This window comes from Cervus canadensis, chromosome 6 (assembly GCF_019320065.1).
Source record: "Cervus canadensis isolate Bull #8, Minnesota chromosome 6, ASM1932006v1, whole genome shotgun sequence".
Taxonomy (NCBI): Eukaryota; Metazoa; Chordata; class Mammalia; order Artiodactyla; family Cervidae; genus Cervus; species Cervus canadensis.
The window spans coordinates 15,842,677-15,869,650 of record NC_057391.1 but is presented as its reverse complement, the minus strand read 5'-3'; the positions used below and the strand labels follow the sequence as shown (position 1 = coordinate 15,869,650).

General features: G+C 53.1%; 1 protein-coding gene across 8 annotated transcripts in view; it reads left to right on the top strand.

Moving 5' to 3' along the window:
- Positions 1 to 26,974, top strand: part of TLE3 (TLE family member 3, transcriptional corepressor) — a 48,586-nt gene that overhangs the window by 8,920 nt on the left and 12,692 nt on the right. For 4 of the 8 annotated variants that reach the window (XM_043470934.1, XM_043470932.1, XM_043470933.1 and 1 more), the window contains exons 5-8: positions 14,068 to 14,130; positions 15,446 to 15,520; positions 22,838 to 23,042; positions 24,600 to 24,616. In XM_043470934.1, the coding sequence (XP_043326869.1) occupies positions 14,068 to 14,130; positions 15,446 to 15,520; positions 22,838 to 23,042; positions 24,600 to 24,616 (360 nt within the window). Of the gene's footprint in view, positions 1 to 14,067; positions 14,131 to 15,445; positions 15,551 to 22,837; positions 23,043 to 24,599; positions 24,617 to 26,974 lie in introns of all 8 variants that reach the window. The other 4 variants (XM_043470929.1, XM_043470930.1, XM_043470926.1 and 1 more) reach the window with 1 other exon arrangement.

Here is a 26,974-nt window from a genome sequence, read left to right as displayed (position 1 = left end):
AGATGGCTCTCCAAGGCTGGCCCGCATCCATCTGTCGGGCTGGGGGTGGGGTGGGGGCCGCTCCCTGCAGTCTGTCTCCCTCCCCTGCCGGCGACCCCACCATCATCTGCTGGTTTGAACTTTATCCCCCAAAGTGGCATTGTCTCCTCGCTCATATTGGTAATTCTGTAATGACTGGTTATGACCCGCCCCCTCCCCCATATTTAATTCTCATCAGCCCAGCTCTCCACTTTGCTATTAATGATAGCAAGCCAGCAAAATAGCTTTCAACATGCCATTGACAGTCTGGTTTAAGAGAGCACTTGAAGTAGTGCTAGACAGCTGGAAGCACCCATAATTGTGTACCAGAGTGAGAACTGCGCGCTCAAGGGCCTTGTTTTTATATGCTTAAAGGGACAATATCTTGTTTTCAACAAATGCTCTCGGAGACTCACAGCCAAGATGCGTTCTCTCCCCTTCTCTCCTTGCTTTTCTCCCTTGGCTTTTGTTTTTTTTTCCCTCTTGTCTTTCAAAAGAAATGTTCCCTCTCAAGTTGAGGCTAAGGAGAAACTTAGGGAAGGGGGAATTTCCTGCCACCACAGAAGTAAGGTCTGGGGTGTGATCCACTGCAGGCAGCCTGTGGGCTATGCGGTGGGGGGGTGGGGTGCCTCCCCTGAGGGTCTTCTGGAAGAGGTAACAGGGGTAGTTGCAATTCTCCCCAGCAGTGATGTAGAGTGCTTCGGTGGCTAAGTATGTTGCCCATTGAGCGTGAGGATGGAGCGGGGCAGGCTTCCAACATGTCACCTCGTCACCGTGGATGAGCAGGCAGAGGCCACCTAGGGGAGAAAGGGGTCGGCCTATGGGGAGTCAGATTAGAACCCTCTAAGCCCTTGAAACCAGATACTAGGAGGCCCTTCTGTACAGAGGTCCCTCTGGAAATCATGCGGATGTGTAGGGCAGGGACCTGCCTTCTGCAGGGGACGTTCATCCCAGCTTCGGGGACTAACAGGGGGACTCATTGACTCAGCCCTGAAGATTCTGCCTGAGAACAGATACCTCCCTCCACTTGACCCCACCAACGTCATGACTTTGATGGTGCAGTAGCCTTTTGAGAAGGGGTTCCCTTCACTGCTATAACCAAAACCTTCCCTGACCCGCTACAGGGTGAAGGAAGAACAAAGTTCCCAGCAGTGGGGCTGAGGTGAGCGGGGAGCCCCGTTGGGGTTGAGTCTGGCTGTGGCCGTGGCCTTGTCTTCTTAGAGGGGCCCCGTTTTGTTCACCCGCCATGCAAGGGACACAGGTGGGGTCCTGGGGCAGGTGCCACCACCTCTAAGCGCTGCCAAGAGAAAGCCTTTGTTGAAGACAGAGTGAAAATTCTGATCTGTAGTTAGAGACTATAATAACATAGGCTTTCGCATTTGTGGAGCACTTGTTTGCAAAGCAGATAAGACATTTTTGTCTTAGAAACCTAAAGTCACAGGCATGTGGGTCCAGGACAAACACACACCAGGAGGACAGTGTCAGAGCGTGGCAGGAAAGGCCTGGGGTGTGAAGATGACCTGTGTACTTGATGGTTCCACCGGGCTGTGTTCTTAAACTGGGGCTGGGGTGGGAGGGGAGCGTGTGGAGCAGCAGTGAGGCTGTGGGTGCCGCGAGGGACAGGACCATTTTGTATTCACAGAGGCTTCTGAGCCGGTCGTGGGTGCACAGTGTGTATTTTGGGGGAGGACTCAGACTGTTGGGCTTCATGGTGGTTCAGCGGTAAAGAATCCGCCTGCCAATGCAGGAGACACAGGTTCGATCCCTGGGTTAGAAAGGTCCCCTGGAGGAGGAAATGGCAACCCACTCCATTATTCTTGCCTGGGAAATCCTGTGGATAGAGAGGGGCCTGGCGGGCTATGGGGCTTCCCTGGTAGCTGAGTTGGTAAAGAATCCGCCTGCAATGCAGGAGACCCCGGTTTGATTCCTGGGTACGGAGGATCCCCTGGAGAAGGGAATGGCTACCCACTCTCGTATTCTGGTCTGGGGAATTCTATCGACTGTGTAGTCCATGGGGTCGCAAAGAGTCAGACATGACTTAGCAACTGAGCACGCATAAGCATGCACAGACCAGGATTGTTACATTCCAGTTTTGGGGGGGGGCTCTCCCTGACCCTGTATAACATCACAGACCTTCTGGGAAGGTTGCCAGGCTTTCTCAGGTTTCTGAGAGAGGCCTGTGGCTGCGAAAGTTGTGATTGTAGGAAGAACTATGTGTCATAAACCTGTAGTTCAACGTGTCTTTAATAGGCTTAAGCGCCTTTTTTTTTTTTTTTCCTCTTTCACATGACAGGATAGTGTGAGAGGGGAAGAAAGGAGAGGGGTGAAGAACCAGATAGTTGGGGAAAGATGATAAAGGAGAGGTATGAGGGGATAAGGAATGGGGAAGAGCCGGGAAAGCATGCTGGATTTAGATTATAGGAGGACCTGAGCAGCAGGAAGCAAGGGTTAATAGCTTGGAGGTAACTTAGTCAATGATGCTTGTCATGCCTTAGCTATCTGTCTATATGGGCCTGGAGTTCCAAGTGCTGGGACCTTATCTCATTGTCCTTTTAAATCCTAGATAACCATTGTTCACAGCTCTTCGACTTTTTTTTTTTTTTTCTTTTAATTCTGAATGAGAACTTTTTAGTTTGCACTGGAAGGCTACATTTTCCCTCAAACGCAAAAAGAGTTCTTTCCAACTCTTTGCAACAAGGGGCAGGGGAGGGGATTCTTCCTGCCTGGTCAGCTGAGGAGGCTTCCTTTGGTTTTAGACACCTTCACCACCCAGCCAGTAGGTGAGGACTATGTGAGGAAGGGTTGGAGGAGGGGCCCCTACGCAGTCTCCCAGGACTTCTTAAGGGAGAGCCCTTAACAGATCTGTTCTTCTCCTGGTTTAAAACTGAACATCCTGGCAGGTGCTTTGGGAATCAGTGGTGATATCTGCTGGGGAGGAGCAAGGCAGTTTAGTGTAGACTGGGGAACCAGGACAGGAGTCCGTCCTCCAGCTGAGGTGGGGCCCGGTACAGGCACTGTTGCCCAGGAAGACATCAGGCAGACGCACGGGCCTGGGAGAAGCTGTGTGCGTCCGCTAAAGTCACGTCCAACTCTTTGTGGCCCTATGGACTGTAGCCCGCCAGGCTCCTCTGTCCATGGCATCCTCCAGTCAAGAATACTGAAGTGGGTTGCCATGCCCTCCTCTGGGGGATCTTCCCGATCCAGGGAGTGAATCTGCGTCTACTCCATCGCAGGCAGATTCTTGACTGCTGAGCCAGTGGGGAAGCCGGGGAGAAGCTGCAGGTGATACCAAATGGTCTACAGTTGAAGGGCTGAATAGTCTGGTGGGAAGACAATACCGATGAGATGGGGCAGATGGAGGTGGTGAGCTGGCCAGGGCCTGATCGGGCATTGGGTGCTTTAGCATCTCCTTAAAGCCTTCCTCTGAGAAGAGACGGGGATGCTTCCTCAGAGCTCCATCACCCGTGGAGAGGGCTGCAGTCTGGCGTCATCTTGCTTGGCCTAAGAGCAGGAGTCCTAGGGCGCGACTCTGGAGGGACTGAGGTCAGGGACGCTGTTTCCCAGGACCTCACACTTCATCCCAGGGGAACAGCTCTCTACAAAGCCAGCCAGAAATGAGGAGCATTAGAGCCCCAGAGAGGCACCCTGCCCTTGCCAGGGTCCTCCCCCTGTTGGCTTGGCTCTGGCCGTGTCACCTGGGAAGTGTGTGTGGCACCATGGAGCTCAGCCTGCAAGAATTCCTTAAGGTGGTAGTGTTTGTGTGTGTATGTGTGGATATAATCATCTCTCTTAGCCTTTTTAAAAAAATTTTTTTATTATTTATTTGTCTGTGCTGGGACTTAGCTGGTGGCATGTGGGATCTAGGTCCTTCACCAGAGATGAAACCCAGGTTCCCTGCATTGGAACTTGGAGTCTTAGCCACTGGACCACCAGGGAAGTCCCTTTGTTAGCCATTTTTTGGTTTTCCCTCTCATCTCTTACCTGATTCCAACCCCCGCTTCTCAAAGGACCACCTTTCCCTGGCTCTCCCTCTGTGTCCCTCTGACCACGCCCCTTTCTCAGTCCTCTGGTTCTGCAGGAACATTGGGCATTTACCAGGCCTCCAGGTGATGGGTCGTTGGTAAACCCTTTATCACAAAGGTGCCAGTGGAATCAGAGTTTCTTCGTCAGAAATCAGTTGGTTCTCAAAGGGGGGGATCCTGGGAAGTTAGGGGCAGAGTACCAGGATCTGGGAGCTGGCCTGTCCTGGTGGCTAAGAGACAGGCTTTGGAGTCGGACAAACTTAGGTTTGAGCCCTCAATCTGGGTCTACTGGCTGTGGGACTTGGGGCAGCCCCTTTGTCCTCTGTAAACTTGAATTTGTAACGGAGGTGATGAGGATGCCTGCCTGTCTTTAGAGCAGTGTTGCCTGATAGAACTTTCTGCAGTCGTGGAAGTATCTGTCTTATTGTCCAGTATGGTGGCCACCAGCCCCATGGGGCTCTTGAGCCTTGAAATGTGTCTGCTGTGACCGAGGAGCTGAGTTTAAGTTGAACTTTAGTGAACATTCACCAGCCACTTGTGGCCGGCGGTATCGTATATGGGCCTGTGCATTTAAGAGTGTTTTGAGGATGATGTGAGATGATGTCTGTTGACGGCTCAGCATAGCACCTCCTTCGTGTGTGGGGAGACCTCAACAGGGCTTCTCACAGCGGGACAGTGCCCAAAGCTGCCAGGGCCTCAGAGAGCGAGGACCAGCTCCTTGGCGTTGCTGCTGTCGTAGGACTTCCCAGAGCCCTTTCTCGTTTGGGACTGGTTGATTCCACCATGCCAGCATATGTAGACACCTTAAGCCCCACCTCACAGCAGGAACACGGGTGTTTCAAGAGTTTAAGTGACTGGATTGCAGTCTCATGGTTGACAAGGGGCGGGTTCAGAACTGGGAACTAGGCTTGTTTCATTTGGACCAATGATCTTTATCCAGAGGCCACATCAAGGTGTGGTCTTTTGTGGTCTGCCCACTGGCCCACCTCCAGACCCACCTGTACGTCAGGGCTTCAGTTCCAGTGCTGGGAAGTCCTCAGACAGTGCTTTTACGAATTCAGTGAAATGTGAGTGTCAGTGATGCGTAGACCAGGGTTTCTCACCCTGGGCACTGTTGGCAGTTGGAGGCTGGATAATTCTTTGTGGTGGGGTTGTCCTGCGATGTTCAGCAGCATTGCTCTACCTCCTAATTCCAGTAGCAGTACTTCAGTTGTGACACTCCAAAATGTCTCTAGACATTGCCAGATGTCTCCGGGGGAGCCAAAGCTGCCCTGCTTGAGAACCCGTGATGGAGGAGAGGGAGGTCTGGCTCTGGAGCCGCTGCCTTGCTGTGTGGCCTTGGGCAGCCAGGCCCTCTCTGGGCCTTGTTTTCTTCATCTGTAAAATGAGATGTTGAATGTGCTGGCGGTTTGGGAGGGGAGGCCAGCCTGAGAGGGAGCCGATCATATAAACAAGTTCCTAAATACCTGATCTTGATTTTTACGGCCTATGAAATGCCACCACTCCTGCCATCTTTGTCTGGGGAAGCGAGGCCCCTCTGACACTTTTAAACTAGGAAAAGGACTTGCTCTTAGGTTGTGAACTTGGTGGTGAGGGTAAAATGGGGCTGTTTCTGCCCGCAGTCAGTCTGTTAAGGAATACTCTTGACATCCTGCTTTTCCCTTCCTGCCCCCCCAGGTTTCCCAGAGAGCCCCATCCTTAAAATTCATAGCCAGTGCTTCATTTGTAGCACTGACCTTACAGGGAGACCCCCAAAATTTAACGAGCTGCCTCTGCAAGGGTAATGTGACTTTTACAGCCTGTTGAGGGGCAAAGGGAGATTTGCATAATGTTCCAAGGGGGATTAGGTGGCTGGGGGTTGCCATGGCAACCCCACAGGGATGAATTGAGAATTTTTCCTCCTGGCAGGAGTTGGCCAATGGAGTCTGGGAAGGTGGGGGAGGGGGCCGGGGGTTATCTGAGGGGAGGGAGGGGAGGGAGAGATGGAGAGGGGAGGGAGAGATGGGGAAAAGGTTGGTGGGTTGGTCCTGCCTGGGATGAATGGACAGTGTTGGGAGAAGCTGTAATTTGAAAAGACTTTCCCTGTTCCATCTACACAAGCAGGCTCTTTGAGGACCATTCCCTGGAGTAGGGGTGGGAGGCGGGCAGAGTTTAATGTGTTTTAGAAACCAAGAAATTAAAGTGAACAAATATTTAAAGATTATTGGATCTTGTTAACAGGAAGCCCGGTGGATGGAAACCGAGAGTCTGAGAAATGAAAGTCTTAGAGGCAGAGAGGGACTTGGCTGTCAGATTTCCAGGTCCCTCCCATGGAGTGGTGTCCACCCGTGTGTGTCTGTAGGGTTGGAGTTGAATGCTCTCCAGGACAGGGTACTCGCTTGCACATAGCACCGAATTTGGTTTTGAGAGCACTGATTATTATCCTGAACCCAAATCAGCCTCATTTATGCAACAGAAGCTGAGGTCCTAGCGCAGGACACCCTGGGACAGGCATGCAGGTCTCTGGACATCGCATTGCCAACTCCTTCTAGGGTTAGTGGCCTAGACACTAACTCTGTCCCTCCCACCCCCCACCCCCACCTCACACCACTCCCTTACTTCCTCACTTAGCAGCCGTATTCCCAATTCCCTTCTTCCCTGGACTCTTGGCAGAAAATGTCTAAGGTTTCTGGTGAGCACAGAAAAGGAAGGTGAGATTCCTTTCAGCGGAGCACACGGCAGGGGCACGTCACACCTAGTCCTCAAGACTCCCTCGCCTTTCATCTGCCCTTGCTGGATAAGGGCTGCCATCCTTATTCTGTGTGAAGGGCATGGGGGCCAGTCAGATGCCAGCCCCCGGCAGCGTCCCTTCCCTCCCCCAGGAGACAGAGCCTCAGGGTCATACCAGGACTGGCCTTTTCTTGTTCCAAGCCCTCCCGGCATAAAGAATTCAGCAGGCTTCCTCGGAAGCATAAATATTTAATGGCGTTGTAGTTATATATAATTTGATCAATATGTCAGTGCTAAAAGGGCCTTTAAGGAGGCTCACCTATCATTGAGTGATCTGTGATGTAAACCTCCCCGGCCCCTCTAGGAGCAGGGGTCATTATCTCCCTGGCTGCTAAGTGGGTCATTTATTCACCCTCTTCTTAAAGAAACCGTGGAACTGTTCTCTCGTTGAGCCTGTACATGGTAGGGATGGAGCGCGGCCTGGGAGCCCCGCCCCGGCTTTTGCTGGAGGCCTCATCCCTCCCTGGACTTCCTTCTCTCTGCTGATAAAACACCCACTTATTTTATTTCAGTGCTGTCTGAGTTTGGTCCGAGGAGAAACTGCCTGGCAAGGAATTTCATCTTGGAGTCCAATAATCGAGGGCCTATCAATTTAGAATTGCCTAGGAAATGCAATGGGATATTTTAAAGTAAAATTGCTTGGATGCATTGTTCTGGAATCTTCTAATATTTGATTGCTGGGTGACTCTGGCACCTGGCCGCTGGCGCTTCCACCTTCTGCACGGCCTCCGACCTCTCCCTGTGCCCCTGTGATGTTACTTCAAGGTGAGATAGACTCGCTTTGAACACCCCAGGACTTAAGTCGGAGAGCTAGGTAAAACCCGATTCAAATTCAGAAACCTCAGAGCAGGCTGAAGTGGCCACCCCGGACATACATGCTGCAAGAAGGCCCAGCCACCAGGGTGTGACTCTTCAGAGGTCACATGGCTTGTCAGACATGGAGCTGGCGAGAAAGCCAGCATTCCATGTGGCTTGGAATATAACTCATGTCTCATGGAGGTATCTTTTCCTCAGCTCATCTTTCTCACACACATCCACAAACGCATCTCCAGAATCACACAGCTCTTTCCAAGAGCCTGCATGGTTGTCCGGTGAAGAAGTCCTTGTTTTAGAAGCAAAAGCAGGAACCCAGGAGCGGCCCCTTGGCTGCCTCACAAAGAGGCAGTAGTTTTTTCCTGCTGAATGAAACACCTTGAGGAGCCCTTTACTGGCTGGCTGCAGCTCCTTTTGAATCATGGAAAGAACCCAGACAGGAGCAGCAGGATGCTTACAGATAGGATAGGATAGGATGTCCCTGCTTTTGCCTGCTCTGTGACTGTTCTGGGCAGTTTGGCTGATGGACACACTCGAATGGTTCGCGTGCCGTGAAGACTGGTCCTGGGGACCAAGCCCCAGCCAGCCCCAGTCTAGTCCACACCATTCAGCATCCATCCACATTTCGAGGTCCATCCACATTTCGAGGTGGCTTGCCTCTTCTTTGCTCGTCCTTTAAACTCATGCTCGGCTCTATTTTTCTGAGCTTTCTGGAAGAATCCCTGTGTCACAGAGCCGCTTGGGAGCGTTTAGTAATCTCAGACTCTATAAACGATGGCTCTTGGGTCTTATTATCGTCCCCCTGTTTTGGAGGCAATACAATTGAAGCCCAGATGAGGGGAAGGATTTGCCCAAAGCCACACAGGTCATTTCTGTGTGGCTCAGGGTTCAGAACTCTAAAGCAGTCAGGCTCCTCCCGCTCCTTGTTTGTATTTGGCTGAGGTTAGGATGAGGTCTGCATTTTCTAGACCTGATCGGTACCGGCAGTTTAAATACCAGAGAGATGGTCTGGGGGAAGTGGCTGTCAGCTGTTTCTTGAGCAGGCATTTAAAGAAAAGAAAAGCCGAAGACGGGCTGAAGGCTGCAGGCCAGGAGCAAGAGGCTGCTGAGGGTGTGGGCCCAGGGCAGGTTCCAGCTCCCTTAAGTGTCCTGGGTCAAAGGTCAGAAGGATGGGAACTGCAGCAAACAGGAGTGGCCGGGTGTGACTGGAGCAGTGTACTTTGAGAAAGCCCTCTGTTGATAGCAGGATGCTCAGAGGTCCTGCTACAATGAGATGATCGTGTGAATGGGAGTTCCTAAGGCACAGTGAGCAGACAGCTCTTGGGGAAATTACACTCGCCCCCTACTAGCCTGTGTTCCGACATTTATTTGCTTAACAGTCTCGATGGAGACGCGGGGCAGATGTTCCTTCTGCAGCCAGAGCCAGTTGGGAGCGCAGACTCCGGATTTCGCAGGATCTCTGTGCACGCTTCTCTGTGTTGAGTAGATTAGTTCCTTCTGAGGAATGATGTTTTTCCACCAGCAAAGCTGCCTTCTTTGAACCACACTTGAAAAGAAACTTTGAAAGGCAGCACCAGGCTCCCCAAACACCTTTTTCCAAAGGAAGCCATCCTCCGGCAGCCTGGCACTCGCCTCCCCCCAGGTTCTCCTCCAAGGCTCTGACTCAAAGGCTGTGGCTTTGCTGAGGCCGAGATGGAGGGAAGAAGGGTGGAGGTCTACCCTGCGAGCCCCAGCTGCCATATTGATAACGGGATGCCTGGCATTGCCAGAAGGAGTTTTCCAACATAGGCTCTAGTTCCAATTTGTGATTTGTGACCTGTCCTGATTGTTGAAGTCACACGTCTTGATTCTTTTTTTCTTTCCTTTCTTGGAAGTGATGTTTAGAGCTTGTTTGAATTGGATCAAATGCTGTTTTAACAGCTGTTCTAATCGGAAATGCTGTCAATTATTAACCCTGACAGTAGTTTTTCTTTCAAAAATGCTTCTCTGAGCTCTCAAAATGTCGAAATTTGGCTTCTTGGTAGGAAGTCGTTTAGTGAAGTTGCTTAATTGCCAGGCGTCAGTTTCTCCATCTGAAAACTGGAGATTTATAGAAAGTGCCTTCCCTATAGGATTCTTGTGAGCTCACACATGTGAAATGCTCAGAACAGCTGGATCTGTGGATGTTAGCTATTATTATTATTGCTGTTAAGAGTGGTTCTGTCAGGCCAACTTTGTATTGCAGAGCTTCCCATCCTCAGTCACCACCCTCAAAAAAATAAACATTAAAAAATTAAAGTCGTTTAGGGAACAGTTTGCCTGTTCATTCTTTGACCCTCTGGTGTATGCTGAGCTCAGGTTTGGATTGGTCTGTGTGCTTAGTTGCCCAGTCATGTCTGACTCTTTGCAACCCCGTGGATTGTAGCTGCCAGGCTCCTCTGTCCATGGGATTTCCCAGGCAAGAATACTGGCTGCTGCTGCTGCTAAGTCGCTTCAGTCGTGTCCGACTCTGTGTGACCCCATAGACGTCAGCCCACCAGGCTCCGCCGTCCCTGGGATTCTCCAGGCAAAAACACTGAAGTGGGTTGCCATTTCCTTCTCCAATGCATGAAAGTGAAAAGTGAAAGCGAAGTTGCTCAGTCATGTCTGACTCTTAGCGACCACGTGGACTGCAGCCCACCAGGCTCCTCCATCCATGGGATTTTCCAGGCAACAGTACTGGAGTGGGGTGCCATTGCCTTCTCCTGGGGATCTTCCCAACCCAGCAGTGGAACCCACTTCTCCCTTGTCTCCTGCATTGCAGGAGGATTCTTTACCACTGAGCCACCGGTTTAGAGATAACTAAGGCTCAGTTCCTGCTTCCATGTGGTGGAGAGACCAGGAGGGCGGTGTCGCCCATGGCAGGGGACAGTCTCAGCTGGGAGGGATGGGATTTACATGCTTTCTCCACCCCCGCTTCCCCCCAGAAAAAAAAATCCCCAGAACCAAGAATAGGGACCAAGGGTGACACCACCTCCCTCCCCTACCCCCCAACCCTATATAGTCCTGACCCATGATGGGCCAGAGTCCTTTCTGCCTCTCAGAGAGGCTGCTCTTCATTGATTCTGGACCCCAGGAGAGAGCCTGAAGGCTGATATCCCAAGCCTCTGAAACATTCCATGTCTTGTTCTGCTGACTCTTGGTTGACTTGTGGGTGGGGTTGGGAGGCAAGAACTGTTCCCCGTGGTGGAAAGGAGAGATGAGAGGGGACTTGCTCTGAGCAACCCAGCCATGGTCACCTTGTAGCCTGGAGGCCAAGCCTGGAACCAGATAGAGCTACATGAATCCCGGCAGGTTGTTCCTCATAACCAGAGGATGCTGGGCTCTGGACCAGGCCCAGCAGGGGAAGATTTCCACCTGGAGGCAGCCTGTGGCCACATGTTTGCTAAAAGATGCGGGCAAGGGGAAGGGGAAGGTTGGCTACTTCTCACTTTGTCCCTTTAGCTACCAGAATCTTGACACTTGACCTGTTTGCTTGAGGAAGTAAGCAACAGCTAGGACTCCTTTATGGGCTTCCCAGGTGGTGACAGTATAAAGCACCTGCCTGCAGATGCAGGAGATGGAGGAGACCTAGGTTTGATCCCTGGGTCGGGGAAGATTCCCTGGGGGAGGGCATGGCAACCCACTCCAGTATTCTTGCCTGGAGAATCCAATGGACAGAGAGAGGAGCCTGGTGGGCTACAATCCAAAGTGTCACAAAGAGCTAGGCATGACTAAAGCGCCTGAGCATGCACACACAGGACTCCTTGATAACCACCCACCCCACCTCCTGGCTGTAGGTCAGCACTTTGCCCACCACTGCCCTTCCCCCCAGTTCTGCCCACACTGAAGCAGGCCCACATCCCCAGCCAGGGGACTCTGTAATATGAAGTCTTGAAACACACATGCAGGGAAACCAGTGAGATTCTTATTGTCTCTAGATTTTACTGGGCATCTATCATGTACCAGTCCCTGCTATGCCAGTCATTTGAGGTAACAGACATTGGACCAGTGAGCTCCCTAAGCTCATTGGTGAGGATGATTTATTTTATTTCTCTTCGCTTTGTGTTTTAAATAAAACTTTCTAGTCTTATTTGGCACATAAACATGTGATAGGTGAGTGTTTATGTTGTTCTATACAGGTTTGGACTGAGCTGATTGTTTCTAGAATTCCTGACATATACAATTCTGACTCTTATATTTCATCTCCCTTTCCCACTATCAATCAATGTGAGAGAAGAAAAAGTGAAAAGAAATGAGAAGGGACCCTGTTTTGGACGAGAACGCTCTCCACTTACCGAGATTAATAATTTATACAATAGTTGGTAATTGTCCCAGGAGCCTTATGAGTATGAATGATGGGCATCTAGTGGGAGGAGGCCAGGGATGCTGCTAAAAACTCTACAATGCCCGGAACAGCCCCACCCAGCAGAGTTTTATCTAGCCCCAAGTGTGTATAGCAGGGCTTCTCAGGTGGCTCAGTGGTGAAGAATCCACCTGCAATGCAGGAGACCCAGGTTCGATCCCTGGGTTGGGAAGATCCCCTGGAGGAGGAAATGGCAACCCACTCCAGTATTCTTGCCTGGGAAATCCTGTGAACAAGAGGAGCCTGGCAGGCTATAGTCCATGGGGCCGCAAAGAGTCAGACACGACTGAGCACTTCTGTGGATAGCACTGATGCTGTGACAAACGCTACTGTCCAATGTCTTTGCTGAAGTAAAGATCTGTACCCAAAGGTACAGGTGCGGCTGTTAGTCCCCTGGAACTCAGCCAAGAATGAGTTTGGAAACGTGGGGACCATTATTGGCACTGGTTGGTCCAGGATATGAGGGACAGTCTTTCGCACCAAAGACTTGCTTTACCCCCAGTGCCCCATCTAGAGTTTTCCAGGAGAGAGCTGTGATCTGTGATCCCCACCCAGGAGCCCCTGATGCTCTGGACAAGAGGTCTCTCTTGGAACCTGCACTGTAGCCAGCAGCCCCGGGACATGGGCCCACAAAAGCCCACAGATTCCTAGTCCGAGACCCATCTCTTCACCAACCAGAGGCATCTTCATCAGTGGCTGGGGATGGGTTGGGGTAGGTAGGGATGCTGGCCTGGCCCCACGAATTCTCCTTAGGGCCAGGGTCTGCTTGTAAGCCTTCAGACAGCATTGCTTTTACTTTAAATGCACAAGGATTTCTCATCTGGAGTCATTTGACATGCAGATGATCACAGATTTTTAAAGGCTGTTGTCATGGTTTTGTCTCTGAAAGATTGCTCTGTGCTGATGAGAGCTCTGAAGCCAGCTTTGGGACCTCAGTCCCAGCAGCCTTGGGATTCAGAATGAGATAAGAGAAGCAATTCTGAGACTTGTCTGTCAGTGGTCCTCAGCCTTCCAGTCTGGACTGTTAACCATTTAGCCCCACTCTTTTTTTCTTTTTTTTTAAACCAGTCTTCATTTGAGATGGCTCACATAGAACATGGATGGCAAAAATAGTTGATGTTTTTCTTTCTTCTTTTTAATTAAAAAAAATTTTTTTTTCTTTTGGCCATGCCGGATGTGGGTTGCAACATGCAGGGTCTTCAGTCTTCATTGCCTCATGTGGGATTTAGTCTGACCAGAGACTGAACTTGGACCCCTTGTATTCTGAGCGCAGAGTCTTAGCCACTGGACCACCAGGGAAGTCCCCAGTTGATGTTTTTCTGAATGTGATCTTTTCTGTAGTGTTAGGGGTGGTGCAGAGAATTGATCTGTCTTTCTGTGATCAACTTAGATGAAAGGCTAGGGTTCCGATAGTTATGTCCTGAGCAGCATCTTCAAGAAGGCAAGTCTTGATCTCCCCAGAAGGATGGTGGGATTTCCGGCTGGACAGCACTAGAAGGGTGAGGGATTGGTCTGCCGGGGAGAGGCAGCGGTGGAAAGTGGGGGTGAGGGAAACCCTCTCAGCTGTACATCACTGGGCATGAGACTGGCCCCAGGGAGCACTTGGCACATGCATCCGGGGGTCTTCCCCCACCTCCTGATGTGTCTGGGAGTCTGAGAGTCGGAATTGCAGTTGCCTGTGGGGCCACTGGGCATAGCAATTCCTTCTCATCGCGCTGTGTCCGCTCTTACGAAAGGTTTCGCCGCAGTGGGTGGTGTGGGGGTTGTTCTTGTTTAGCTTTGCATTGTTTTGGTTAGGGTTTCCATTCCAGAGGAGGCAAACTGTATACTCTGAACCAAACATGGAGACCACCTCTGATAGGAAATTGGAGCTCCTGGAAATTGGGTTGGTTGGAGGGAGTTGGAAGGAATTGCTGCACGCTGTGGATTCCACGAGGCCTCCTGGCAGGAGGTCCATAGAGGGTGGAAGGACGGAGCCTGTCAAGGGCCTGTGGTTTGGCGGGGGGTTGCCCTTCCACAGTCTGACATTTTGGCAACTTGATTTATTTGCCTGAGCCTCACGCAGCCTCTTTCCCTTTGCAGACAGAGATTGCAAAGAGGCTGAACACGATCTTAGCACAGATCATGCCTTTCCTGTCACAAGAGGTAAGACCTTCTTTTGCGTTGTCTTCTGTGCCTTGCCAGAGCGGCCCCTGTCCTTCCGTTCATGTGGACAGAAGTCGACAACCTGGGGCTTTACACAACCTCCTCTGGCGTACATGCTCATTGAAAAGGGTTTAAAGGGTTCCCCATCCCCCGTGTCCTGTTTTGGTTAGTGGCCCTGGTCTGCCTCCCGTTAGGACTGTGACCCTCCTGTTAGGACTGTGACCCTCCTGTTAGGACTGTGACCCTCCTGTTAGGACTGTGACCCTCCTCTAGGACTGTGACCCTCCTCTAGGACTGTGACCCTCCTGTTAGGACTGTGACCCTCCTATAGGACTGTGACCCTCCTGTTAGGACTGTGACCCTCCTGTTAGGACTGTGACCCTCCTCTAGGACTGTGACCCTCCTCTAGGACTGTGACCCTCCTCTAGGACTGTGACCCTCCTGTTAGGACTGTGGCCCTCCTATAGGACTGTGACCCTCCTGTTAGGACTGTGACCCTCCTGTTAGGACTGTGGCCCTCCTATAGGGCTGTGGCCCTCCTCTAGGACTGTGACCCTCCTCTAGGACTGTGACCCTCCTGTTGGGACTGTGACCCTCCTGTTGGGACTGTGGCCCTCCTATAGGACTGTGACCCTCCTCTAGGACTGTGACCCTCCTGTTAGGACTGTGACCCTCCTATAGGACTGTGACCCTCCTGTTAGGACTGTGACCCTCCTGTTAGGACTGTGACCCTCCTCTAGGACTGTGACCCTCCTGTTAGGACTGTGACCCTCCTCTAGGACTGTGACCCTCCTCTAGGACTGTGACCCTCCTGTTAGGACTGTGACCCTCCTATAGGACTGTGACCCTCCTGTTAGGACTGTGACCCTCCTATAGGACTGTGACCCTCCTCTAGGACTGTGGCCCTCCTGTTAGGACTGTGGCCCTCCTGTTAGGACTGTGGCCCTCCTATAGGACTGTGGCCCTCCTATAGGACTGTGACCCTCCTGTCAGGACTGTGGCCCTCCTCTAGGACTGTGGCCCTCCTCTAGGACTGTGGCCCTCCTATAGGACTGTGACCCTCCTCTAGGACTGTGACCCTCCTGTTGGGACTGTGACCCTCCTGTTGGGACTGTGGCCCTCCTGTTAGGACTGTGGCCCTCCTGTTAGGACTGTGGCCCTCCTCTAGGACTGTGGCCCTCCTATAGGACTGTGGCCCTCCTGTTAGGACTGTGGCCCTCCTCGAGGACTGTGGCCCTCCTGCCCCGTGTGGCCCCCCACCCCCGAGCCTCCTGGGCAGGGAGGCCCCACCGCTGACCAGACCTTGCTCCCCCAGCACCAGCAGCAGGTGGCGCAGGCCGTGGAGCGCGCCAAGCAGGTCACCATGACAGAGCTGAACGCCATCATCGGGGTACGTGGACTCCCCAATCTGCCTCTCACCGTGTGTATAGCCCTTTTATTCCTCTCATTTACCATAACCAGAGACAGACCCTGACCTCAGCTGGCCTCAAAGAATGGCGGCCCCAGGGCTCCAGTGCCCCCCGCATCTCATGGGATTGGCCCCACCTGGATATCTTCTCCAGTGGCTCCCCAGTTGCCTCTCAGGCCCCAAGTTAAAGGGGTATCTGACACACCCCAATCCACCCCTAAATTCATCAGCCCCATCCTACCCTGGCTTTTGGTGTCTCCAACAAAGGAGGGGTGGAGGGCTCTGGGATCACCTTGGAGGCCAGCCTGATTTCTCCCACCTCCCTGGAGGGGGGCCTGTCCCTTCCCTGGCAAAGATCTGCCCTTCTTGGGCCTCCTGAGGTCAGAACTGTCTCTGCTGTTCTGTGCTGTGAAGCGTGCTGTGGCATTCGGGTCTGGGCCTTGCTGTCCCGTGCGCTGAGCTGCCTGGCTGAGCATCCATCACGGACCCCTGGCCAGGTCTCCCTGACTGAGTGTGGGTCCCCAAAGGGACTTCAGAACAATATACATTCCAGGGCACCCCCCTCAGAAGTCTTTTCCATCAGTCTGGGGTGGGACTGGGAATCTGTGTTTTTCCAGATCATTCTGCACTGTAGTCCGGCTTGGGAAGCGGTGGACTGGTTGGCTAGGGTCTCTCTAGCCCTTTGATTGGTCTTCACTCCTCTTCTTGTCCTTAAGTACAGTCATTATTTCAAGGTGGAACTAAAGGTGCAGAAAGTTCTGGCTTGGTGGGATGAATGCTGTCTCTGGGCTCTTGATTCTGGGGGGGAAACCTGGGGCCCTCTGTGCTAGTTCCATTTCTTCCCCGTGGGACCTCAGGCAGATCCTGTCTTTTCTTCACACCCTAGTTTCTGTGTCTGTTACAGGAGAGGGGTGGACCAGCTCATCTCTTTGGGCCAGGACTGCTGGGAGGGCAGGGTCGGAGTGACAGGGCGATGCTGGTAGATCTTCACCCTTCATCATGTCAGTGGGACCCGTAATGGTTACGGGGTTCCGTCCTTCTGGTCTGAGTTGCCTGCAGGGGGCTGGGCAGGGGAACGTTAGCCTGGTCTGAATCCTGGCAGTGCTGGGGGAGGGGCAGACCCTCACCTTTGTGCAGGAGGAACGGAGAGGAGGCCGGGAAGGAAGACATGAGTGGGTGGTAACTCTTTCTAGCCGGTGATCTGGGAGGCAGAGCCCCCAGCAGGGAAACCATAATATTGTACAGTTTGAGGTCTCCTCGGAGACCACCTAGCCCAGGGTCCTGCAGCCTCTAGGCTCATGAACTTTGAGGCCGGATGGTTTGTGAGGATGCACGGGAGGGTGTTCAGCAGCAGCCCTGGTCTCCACCCACTGGATGCCGGTGACTTCCACACACAGTTGTGACACCCCACAATGTTTGCCAGACATTGCAAAATGTCCCAGTGGGGGACCGGCAGCAGTGCATGAAAAGGCCCAAGGTGGAAAACCACTGAATCAACTGATGCCCTTGCTTTGTGGAGGTGTGGGAGTGCCTCATGGACAGCCAGTCACACAGGGTTCAAGAGCAAAGTCAGGCCAGACGCCCCAGGCTGGCTTTGGGCTCAGGGCTCCTCCCCTGCCACCTCCTGTCCAGTCCAGCCCTGGTGTGGGGCCAGTGTCGTCCTCCTCAGTGGCCGGTTCACAGCTGCATGGCTGTGCTGAGAGTGGTGGACAAGGACGCAGGGTGGCAGGTGCCTTCTCTGAAGTTTCTCCTCTCCCAGCCCCTCACCCCCATCCATATTGTAGGCCCAGCTCTCCTGCCCCTGCTGTGGCCACAGTGGGGTCCCCTCTGCCCCCTCACCGCCTCCCCCTTTGGAATTAAAATCCTCTTATGAAAGTAGTTTTTTTTTTTATAAAAGTTCTAAGAAAAGAGTGGAATTGGAGAGAAGAAGCACTGCTTGGATTAGCTCTGCTTCCTTCAAGGAGTATTTAGGAAGCTACGCGTTAGGTCAAGGCAGCTCGAGGCAGATATTGGAATTCAATTAAAGCCAACGAGTGGGGCCTGTGACCCCCATTTTCGAGGTAATTGCTTCTCCAGCTCTGAGTGAACGCAGCCGTCGCCCTGTCATTAAGCGGGCAGTCGTCTAATCGCTGCGCCTGACAGAACCTCACAAGGCCGGAATTATGGACGGGCTCTCTCCAGCCGGGGCATCCTGTGAAGGAGGGAGCGGGAGAGCGGGCTTGTGGCCGGCTGACTCAGGAAAGTGATGGGGAGGAAGGGGGTGAGGGGCCCGGAGTCCTGCCCCCGCGGTAAAGGGCAGTGGAGGGAGGGCCCAGGAGGCCCGGACAGCAGCTGGGCCTGCCCCATGGCAGCTGGGTTTGCCCCTCGGCGGGGAGGAGTGGCCTGGCCTCCTGGTCTGGGAGCTGGGGGACCTCGGGCAAGTCACCTAGTTCCTCCAGGCCTGTTTCTCCACCTGTGGAAAGGTGAAGGGCTGGGCAAGTGTCGGATGATGTGCCCGCTTCAGTCAGTCATCTGGGGCTCTCTTGGGCAGGGCGTGGAAGGATTCTGCCTTCGCATCTTGGCTTATGTCAGAGAGAGGTGAGAGATCGGGTATGCGGCGTGCCTGATCACTGGCGTGCTTGCAGTGAGGGGCGTGTTTATCACACGGGTTAGAGGATTTCTAGGGTCTCCCTTCCAGGTGAGAGAGGCCAGGGTCTAGCATCAACTTGGTGTGAGGTGAGAGGGGAGGGAGGGACTGATGGAGGCCCAGGCTTGCTGGTCTGCGGGGCCACTGGGAACTCATGTCCATCTGGGGAAGGCAGGCCTGAAGGTGTGTGTGTGCTCGTGAAGGGCCTACAAAACCCGGTTACTGCAGACGTGATCCACACCCTCTCTTCTTGGATCCAGGTTATTAGGGGATCCTTACACAGTCAAAAGATTCCTGAGCATGGTGGCCGGGGGCAGAGTTTTGTCCCTTGGTCAGCAACTTGCAAAAGGTCTCCCTAGGCAGATTAGACACAGTGAGCTGATGCTGCCCACCACTTCCAGACCTTGCGTTTCAGTTTGCTCCACGCTGGCTCAAAGTCTCTGAACATGGCAGGTGGAGGGGCGCTCACCCCACTTGCTGTTGTTATCCAGTTGCTCAGTCATGTCCGATTCTTTGCAAACCCATGGACTGCAGCACACCAGCCTTCCCTGTGCTTCACTATCTCCCAGAGTTTGCTCAAACTCATGTCCATTGAATCAGTGATATTATCTAAACATGTCATCCTCTGCCACCCCCTTATCTTGCCCTCAATCTTTCTCAGCATCAGGGTCTTTTCCAATGAGTTGGCTCTTTGCGTCAAGTGGCCAACTCACCCCACTTGCCCACTGACAGTTTGGGCTGTATTCCCTTGAAAATTATTAGTGGAAGAGATGTTATAAAGTGTTGATAGCTTTTTTTTTGTACTGGAGTATAGTTGATTTACAACTTTGTGTTTGTTTCAGGTGTATAGCAGTGATTCGGTTATACATATACATCTATCTATTCTTCTAATTCTTTTCCCATTTAGGTTATAGTATATTGAGTGGCGATCCCTGTGCTCTACAGTGGGTCCTTGTCGGTGGTTACTTTTTTTTCTTTCAGGTTAGCTAGGGGAGAGGAAGAGGTAGGTTGTAGCTTGTCACAAATTGCAGAGTGTGCTGAAGCCAGTCCTGAGGTTCTCGCAGTCCCTCCGCAATGCTGATGAGCTGGGTTCGGTTGACAGGGGGACGGATGGTGCAGAAAGGGTACCTTAGAATGAATGCATCCATTTCTCTCAGCTGGGGGCCATGGTAGAGAAAAGTCAGGCTGGGTTTCAGTCCTGGGTCTGGTCTCTTTGGCTTAGCAGAGTCATTTCATCCCCCTGAGCCTGTCCCTGTCTCTGAAATGGAGTAACAGCATTGTTGTAAGCCCCCCGAGCTGTAGCAGAGCACGGAGGCATGATTCCGCCTGGAGCTGGGGGGCCACTTGTGTGGGCAGGAAGTAGAAGGACCAGGCAGAGGTCAGGGCTGCCCTCCTCTCCCCTGGAGGCGAGACGTCTCCGTCTTATACAGCTAGGACATCCTCAGTGGGTCTCGGCCCTGGAAAGGCTTAAGACCACTTCACTGGGTTTAACCCAAATCATGAGCCTGAGAAGCGAAGCATTAAATGAGGTAGCAGAGGCATGAAGCATGATGTGCACAGTCCAGTTACACAGACTTGGCCAGCAAGGGCCTCCCCGTCCGCTTCCCCTGTGAGTGAGTGGTCATATGTTCGTGAGCCCAGGACCTGGGCACTTGGCACCCATGAGGAGGACAGGGACACACGTCTGCCCCCAGAACGTGTTCTCTTGACAGGCTGCTGTTCTGGCATGAACTGTGAAAGGCGAGAGGCGGGGCGCTCACCAGGGGCCTTGCCCGCTATTTGGGGGTTTGAGGGGGATTGTTGACTTCCTTTCACTTCGTGGACAGAGAGATCCTGGTCTTGGAGGGGACAGTGGAAGCTGGAGACGGGCTGCTGCAGAGTTGAGCCTAGCACCTTCTCGGGTGGGGGACTCGATCCCATTTCTCCCCAGTTGAAAACCCTGTCACCTTCCCACTCGGATGTCGCTGTGTTTCCTCCCCTCGTCCTCTGAGGTCGGATAAGTGTCATGGGGACAGGAATGCAGCCTGAGGATGGCTGTGCCCTGCCTGCGACACGGGGATGGAGAGACAGGTGGAACACTGCCAGCTGCCCCGCTGCCGAGAAGGTTTTTTTTTCTCACTCTCTGTCAAAACCAGGATGCTTGTCAGCAGACCCTTGACCCGACAAGCCCTGGCATCTGTCCTCGCCCTGAGAGAGAAGCCTGGGAGGTCGGCTGTCTGTCCTTGCATCCTGGAGCCTGCTGGACTGCTCCTGACCATGCCTTCCATCCATCCAGAGCAGACCTCGGGGAAATTTCTGGCTGTGCAGAGGGTCCTGCTCTTGTGCTTGAAGATGAGAAGTACATGGAAGCTGCCTTTCCTCTGTTGCAAAGAAGACACACCTGCTTCATGGGCCACTGCAGAAAACCACCCTCTCCCTCTTAGAGGCTAAACAACTTTGAAAGCCAGTGTCTTCCGTACAGCCACTGCAATTGCAATTATAGACTGTGTTCCAAGTTTCTGGTGCTGGTTCACTGGTTCACCTTTCAGGAAGCAGGATGCCCCACTGATGTTCCTCGTCCCAACTAACTGTTCCAGCTGCATCTCCATGGGCCTTGCCTCTGGGAGGTGGATGGCTTTAGGATAGACACCTCCACTTTGTTTCTGCCTGGAGTCTCAGGGCAGATCTGAGGGTCAGGCTGCAACCCGGACCAGTGCCCACCAGCAGCTTCCATAAACTTCCCACCAAGAGACATCCCAGGTCTTGAGCGATGGCTGTGGTCCCAGCCTTTTCCCGCTAAACTGAAAAAGGAGCCCTGCAGGGCTAGGAGTGTAGTACCTCAGTTTCCTCATTTGCAAAGTGGGGATCATGAATTTGGGGGTGCATGAGGTTGGCAGTTCGCAGTTTAGTTGAGGAAGAGCAGGTCTCTTAACGTGTTCTCTGTGCTCAGACTTCAGTCGTGTCCAACTCTTTGCTATCCCATGAGCTGTAGCCCACCAGGCTTCTCTGTCCAGGGGGTTCTCCTGGTGAGAATACTGGAGTGGGGTGCCATTTCCTCCACCAGGGGATCTTCCTAACCCAGGAACTGAACCCAAGTCTCCTGTGTCTCCTGCATTGCAGGCAGATTCTTTACTTGATAAGCCATTTGGGAAGCTCTTAATCCCTGATCTCAAATACACGTGTTGCCTCTTGGAGCCGCGTGTCCATCCAGAACGGTGGGCCTTCACTCTATTTTGTTGTCTGTCAGCAGTGGCCAGAGAGCCACGGTTCACATTGACAGGTGAGCTTGTCAGGGTTTCGCTGTCTGTCACCCCCATAAACTCTTCGTGCTCTGGGGCAGGGGGTCTCCTTAGGAACATTCTTTGGATGATGTTGGTAGTTGACCCTATTCCAGCCCCTAAGTACCAGTTCGCCGTCTTTAAAGTGGGCACAATCCTTCTGCCATGTAGTTGAAAGGGTCAGAGATAATATTTGGAAAGGGCCCAGGCATTCATTCAGGCATTCAGTAAATTTCCATTCCCTCCCCTCGTGCTTGTTGAGAGAAAGACGTGTGTTTAACCCTAGGCCCCAGTCATTCCTAAGAAATGTTTCAATCTCTATGAAATATTTGGTCATGGTATAGTCAGCAGCATGGTGCCCATGGTTCTTGACATAGTCTTAAGATTGATAAAGGGTGTTTTGTTTTGGCTGCTGGGGGAGAACAAGGGGACGAGGGGAAAAGAAGACTCTGAGACCAGTGCTTGAGTGAGGTGTTTGGGACGTCCCCGGAGCAGAATCCTTGCTTAGGGATTATTGTCCTTGCTATTGATGGTAGTCGTCGTGGTACGTGCTCAGTCATGCCTGACCCTGGGGCCCCATGGACTATAGCCCTCCAGGCTCCTCTGTCCATGGGATTTTCCGGGCAAGAATATTGGTGTGGGTTGCCTTTTCCTTCTCCATCTATTGATGATAACTGAATTAATACATGTCTAGATTTGGGGAAAGTAGGGGAGAAGGGGCCCATGGAAAGCCCTCTGGTAAACGTTCGCTATTGTTGAGAGATCACTTAGTGACCTGAGGTCACCCAGCTAGTAAGTGCCAGGGCTGGGGTTTGAATCCAGATCTGTCTTAATTCCAAAGCCCCCCTCTTGTTACCCTGTGTCTGCTCTCCTGTTTAGTGACGTGGGTTCTCATTCCTCTGGCCCCAAACTCTTCTTGATCCCAGGGCTCTTCTGCTGTGTGCTGCTCTTGCTCTGTAAGGCAGGCGTGGAATTCCTCAGAATTAGGGAGTCTTCCCCAGGGTCGGGATTAAGGGTGGGAGACGCTGGCTGCTGACGTTTGCAGGCATGTGAGCATGAGCAAAACTGTGACCGCTGGGAGCTTAAAAGTGGATCGCCCTCCACAGAGAGGGAGCCCTGATGACTGTGGTTTTTAAATGCATGCTTTATTTATCTTGGGCTGGGAATCATACATTGAGAAATTCTGTCCTGGTTGGGGAGGAGGTGGTGTTTGCCATCATAAATCTTGTGTCTAAATTGCAGTCCATTAACAGACTTCCTCCAGCATGACAGCATGTGGCCTGAGCTGGGGATGAAGCTTTGGGGTGGGGTGGGGGGGGCGGTGCGCGTTCCCCTGCTGCCTCCTGGAGGAGCGAGAGGGCCCGGGCCTTGGCCGCCCTCCTGGCTCGGCCGTGCTCACCACCCACTTCATTGCAGCAACAGCAGCTCCAGGCGCAGCACCTCTCCCATGCCACACACGGCCCCCCGGTCCAGCTGCCACCCCACCCGTCAGGCCTCCAGCCTCCAGGGATCCCCCCAGTGACGGGGAGCAGCTCAGGGCTGCTGGCGCTTGGCGCGCTGGGCAGCCAGGCCCACCTGTCAGTGAAGGACGAGAAGAACCACCATGAGCTGGACCACAGAGGTGCGACCCGGGGCCGGGGCCGGGGCGCGGCTGGGGTGTGGGCAGAGGCTCTAGAGGCCCTGCTGTGGGCAGACACAGCGAATGCTATCACCCTAGGACCAGGAGTTAGCACGCCTTGGAGCCATCCATCAGTGAAGTTCCTGGTGTGTGGAAACCAGAGCCCCATCCCCCAGGCCCACCCCCCCAATCCCTGAAGTGTACCCACTCTTCTCTGCCCTGGAAGACATCTGGTCCTTTCATCCTGGAGTACCTTCTCATCTTCCTAGCTACATCCTGCCCACTCTCCAAGGGTCAGCCCCAGTCCCATTCTTTCAGGCGGCCCTCCTGGCCAAGCTGAGGGTTTTTTCAAATTCCCAGAGGAGTTTAAGAGTCGGAGTCCCAAGACCTCTGTTGCCATCATCATTTATCCTTCCCTGGAAAACGTCTTATCCTCACAGAGATCATTAGCCCTCTGAGGACTAAGGCCAAGTTCCCAGGTGTTTAACCCATAGAGGGTCCTTGGAAAAGGTACCCAGTTGACTCTCAAGTAAAGACTTGTTAGGGGGCTATACACTACATAGAGACGGTGCTGGTGCTGCTGCAAGGAGAAGATTAGGAAGATGGGGAATAAGAACACCCCCCCCACCCTTCACTCAGCCCTTCCCACAAGGAAGCTTAGGGCATCAGGACGGCTTAGTTTTATCGGGATGGGAAAGGGCCTGGCTTCCTAGCAGACCCTTTGCAAATAGGACCACTTTGTGTGGTCTGCCCTCAGATGTTTTTTTCTAGCTTTATTGATATGCAATTGACGCGTAACATTGTGTTTAAGGTGTACCATGTGATGGTTTGATTTACGCTTAGATATTTACTGGGGCACATGCCAATGCCTTATGGGCACCGGGGCCTTGGAGTGTCACCATCCTGCCCAGGCCAGGACTGGGGAGAGTGGTAGCAGGTCCTGGGAACTGAGACTAAGATTTTTGTCTCTGCCTTAGGATGATCCTCCCGGCAGAGGAAGAGGGCCTCTCCGCAGCAGACAGGAAGATCAGGGAGCTAGTGCTTGACTGGGCAGATAATCAGAGGCCTCTGCTTCCAGGGGCTTCTTGGCAAAGAAAGAGAAGGGTGATAATTAATAAAAACACCATACCAAAAAACCATTCCCATAATTAATTAAAAAAAAAAACAATAATGTTCTCAACTCTCAGATCCTATAGATATTTTACATAGCACGATACTTCCTAAGCTTGTGGCTTTAAAAACTGCTGACCAGTAATCTTGGCACCTTTCTCAGCATGGCAGGGAGTGCTAGGCCAGAGAGCCCCCTGCAGCCCCACCCAGGCCTGGTGGCCCGGCAAAGCGATGGAATTGGGGCGGTTAATTTCCAAACTGAGAGACGTCACCTAATGGCCCTGCCTTGGCTGACCCGGGGTGACTCAGAGAGCCAGGCCACTGCCCATTTTAAAACCCGTGAGCTAGCAAAGCGTAAAGCCAGCTGGACGAGACTGACCTTGCTTTCTTTTTGTTTCTCTGTGTTGTGGGACCCGACCCTCCTCCTTTCCTGGCCTTCTGTCCCCGAAGAGAGAGAATCCAGTGCGGTAAGTGCTGGCACTCTGGGGCCTGTTGGGTGCGTTTGGGGTGCTGGGAAGAGGGGGTACCCTGTGTGGGCTCCTGGGAGGGGCAGGTATTGTCATGAAATAAGAGCTGTCGTCACCTGTTGATTGACCTTCACTTGGGCAAGCTTTTATCTCTCCAGGCTTTAGGGCCATCATTTGTCAAATGAAGATTTGGGCTAAGTGAGTTGTAACTAACCCCCTTTTCATATAAGAGGTGATTACTGGAGAGGTCAGCCGGCCAGCCCTGGGTCCTCCAAGGCGGGTTGTGGAGTCACGGGGCTGACCCCAGAGCTCGGGACCCTGGTGTCCCTCTCTCATTTGGGGCCAGAATGCCTCCCTGTCCCCCAGGTTGGCTGTCTCCTATATGATCCTGTATCCTCTTCCTTTCCTCCCAACACCTGAGGTTTCTCCCTGTTGCAGGCTTTAACTTGGTTTAAGAAGTGCTAGCAAGCGAGCATTAAGGCCAGGCTGCCTGCGTGTCTGCCAGCTCTGAGATTTGCCGTAAATCTTTCTGATCACACTGAGGCTCAGAGGTTCTGTTTCAAGTGAATAAGCCTTCTGAATAAGCGCAGTGGAGTCTGGATAAAAAAAATCCTCCAGCGATTAGCAAAGCTATTTTATTCCTCATCGCCGTCCTTGTATCTGGGGCCATCTAATCTGTTAGGATGGCTTTGGTTATTACCTCGTGTTAAGTAGGACTTGGAAGGTCAGGCAGTTAACTAACCATCTAAACAGCAGCTTCCTCGGGTGGCTTCTCCATCTCGACCCACGTCCCCTCCCCAGCCCTCCACTGGGCTGACTCTAAACCTCCCATCAGCCGCAGTGCTCACGTGTGTCCCCTCTCCGCTCGCCCCGTGTGCTCAGAAATCCAGGCCATTTGGGCCCAGGAATGGCTAGGTGCATAAGAAAGGAAGAGCTGAGGCTGCAAATCCATTTTGATTGCTTTCGTGTTGATCCCAGGAGGTGGCCTTTTTGGAGAGGTAGTTTGCCTAGACAGGAAGAGGGCTGGGCTGGACACCTCACGGTCCAGCCTGGTCCCGGCTTCATGGGACATTGGGTAGCCGTCTTGGCCTCTCCCGGCCTCAGTTTCTCCATCTGTAATATGGGAATATTCCTACTCAGCCAGCCTCTCTGCTTAGTTAGGAAGACCCCACTTAGCACAGGACCCAGGATCTTAGCACAGGATCCAGCACCCAGCTTACCTGCTTACCATGGACTTGCCACAGAGAGCAGTGGCTGCCCAGTCCCTTCACTGCCTTCACACGTCCTCATCATCTCTCTTGGCCTTGGCTTTGCGCCCTCTCTGTGAATGCTTTCTGCTAAAGAATCCCACGAGGAGCCCACAAGATCTGGGCTCTTCACAGTGCTCGCCGACGTTGAAACTCAGGGCAGAGGGGCCCCTGGAGAGTTCGATGGAAATGAATGGGGTCGCCGTCCTTGGCCGGGAGGGCTGTGGGCTGGTCACCCGGGGGGGCAGGCGGTAGGGGCTTACATGTGTACGCGCAGCCGTGGTGTCGGGCGGAGCGGGGGTGGGGGGTGGGGGGGGGTGGGGAGTGGAAACGAACGTAAGCCCTTTGGAAACCAGGTTGTCAACAGATGAGGAGGCCCCGGCAGGAAAGACAGGGCCATGTTAGAGTGGGAGGGGGGCCGACTGGCCGGGCTGGAAGCTGTCCCAGAGGGGTTAGTCTGGAGTCCAATTAGAGGTAGCTTCATTCATATTTCCTTGCCTAGCCGAAGCAATAAAAAATACTTAGTTTTTTGGCCGCCTGCCAGCCAGAGGCGGGCTGGATCGATGCCGCTAAACGCCTGACATGACTCTCCTCCGGTAGCAGCGAGGGTTTGCAGCTGACTGCAGAAGAAAGAACCCGCTGTTCTCCAAGCCGCGGCCTGGGTCGCGGGGAGAAACAGGAGCGGCCTCACGCCCCCTCTCCTCGCTCCCCACGCGAGAGCAGAGGGGCTGGGAGCGTTTTCTGCTTAGCACGGGGTGGCCGCCGTCGGAGGAAATGAAATGAAATGACGGTGATTTTTCTGCCGGCGCTCGCCGCGGCTAATTGAATTGCGGCTGTGCGCACACCGCTGCCGCGCCTGCCCAGCTGCGGGGAAGGTTGAAGCTGCACTTCCATTATAACCTCCATATTTTCTTCAAGGCTTGATAACTCTGCCATTTTAATTTGCTTCAGGCAGAAGCTTGGCAGGGAAGGGCTGCCCAGAAACCGGCTTAGGGGAGGAAATGAAGTTCTGTGGCTCCTTCCCGCACCGCTTCCCCCAGAACACCAGCCCCTGCCTCTGGGGGAAGTGCGGAGACTTTCCGTCTGCCTCTGGAGGGCCTCCTCCTCATCC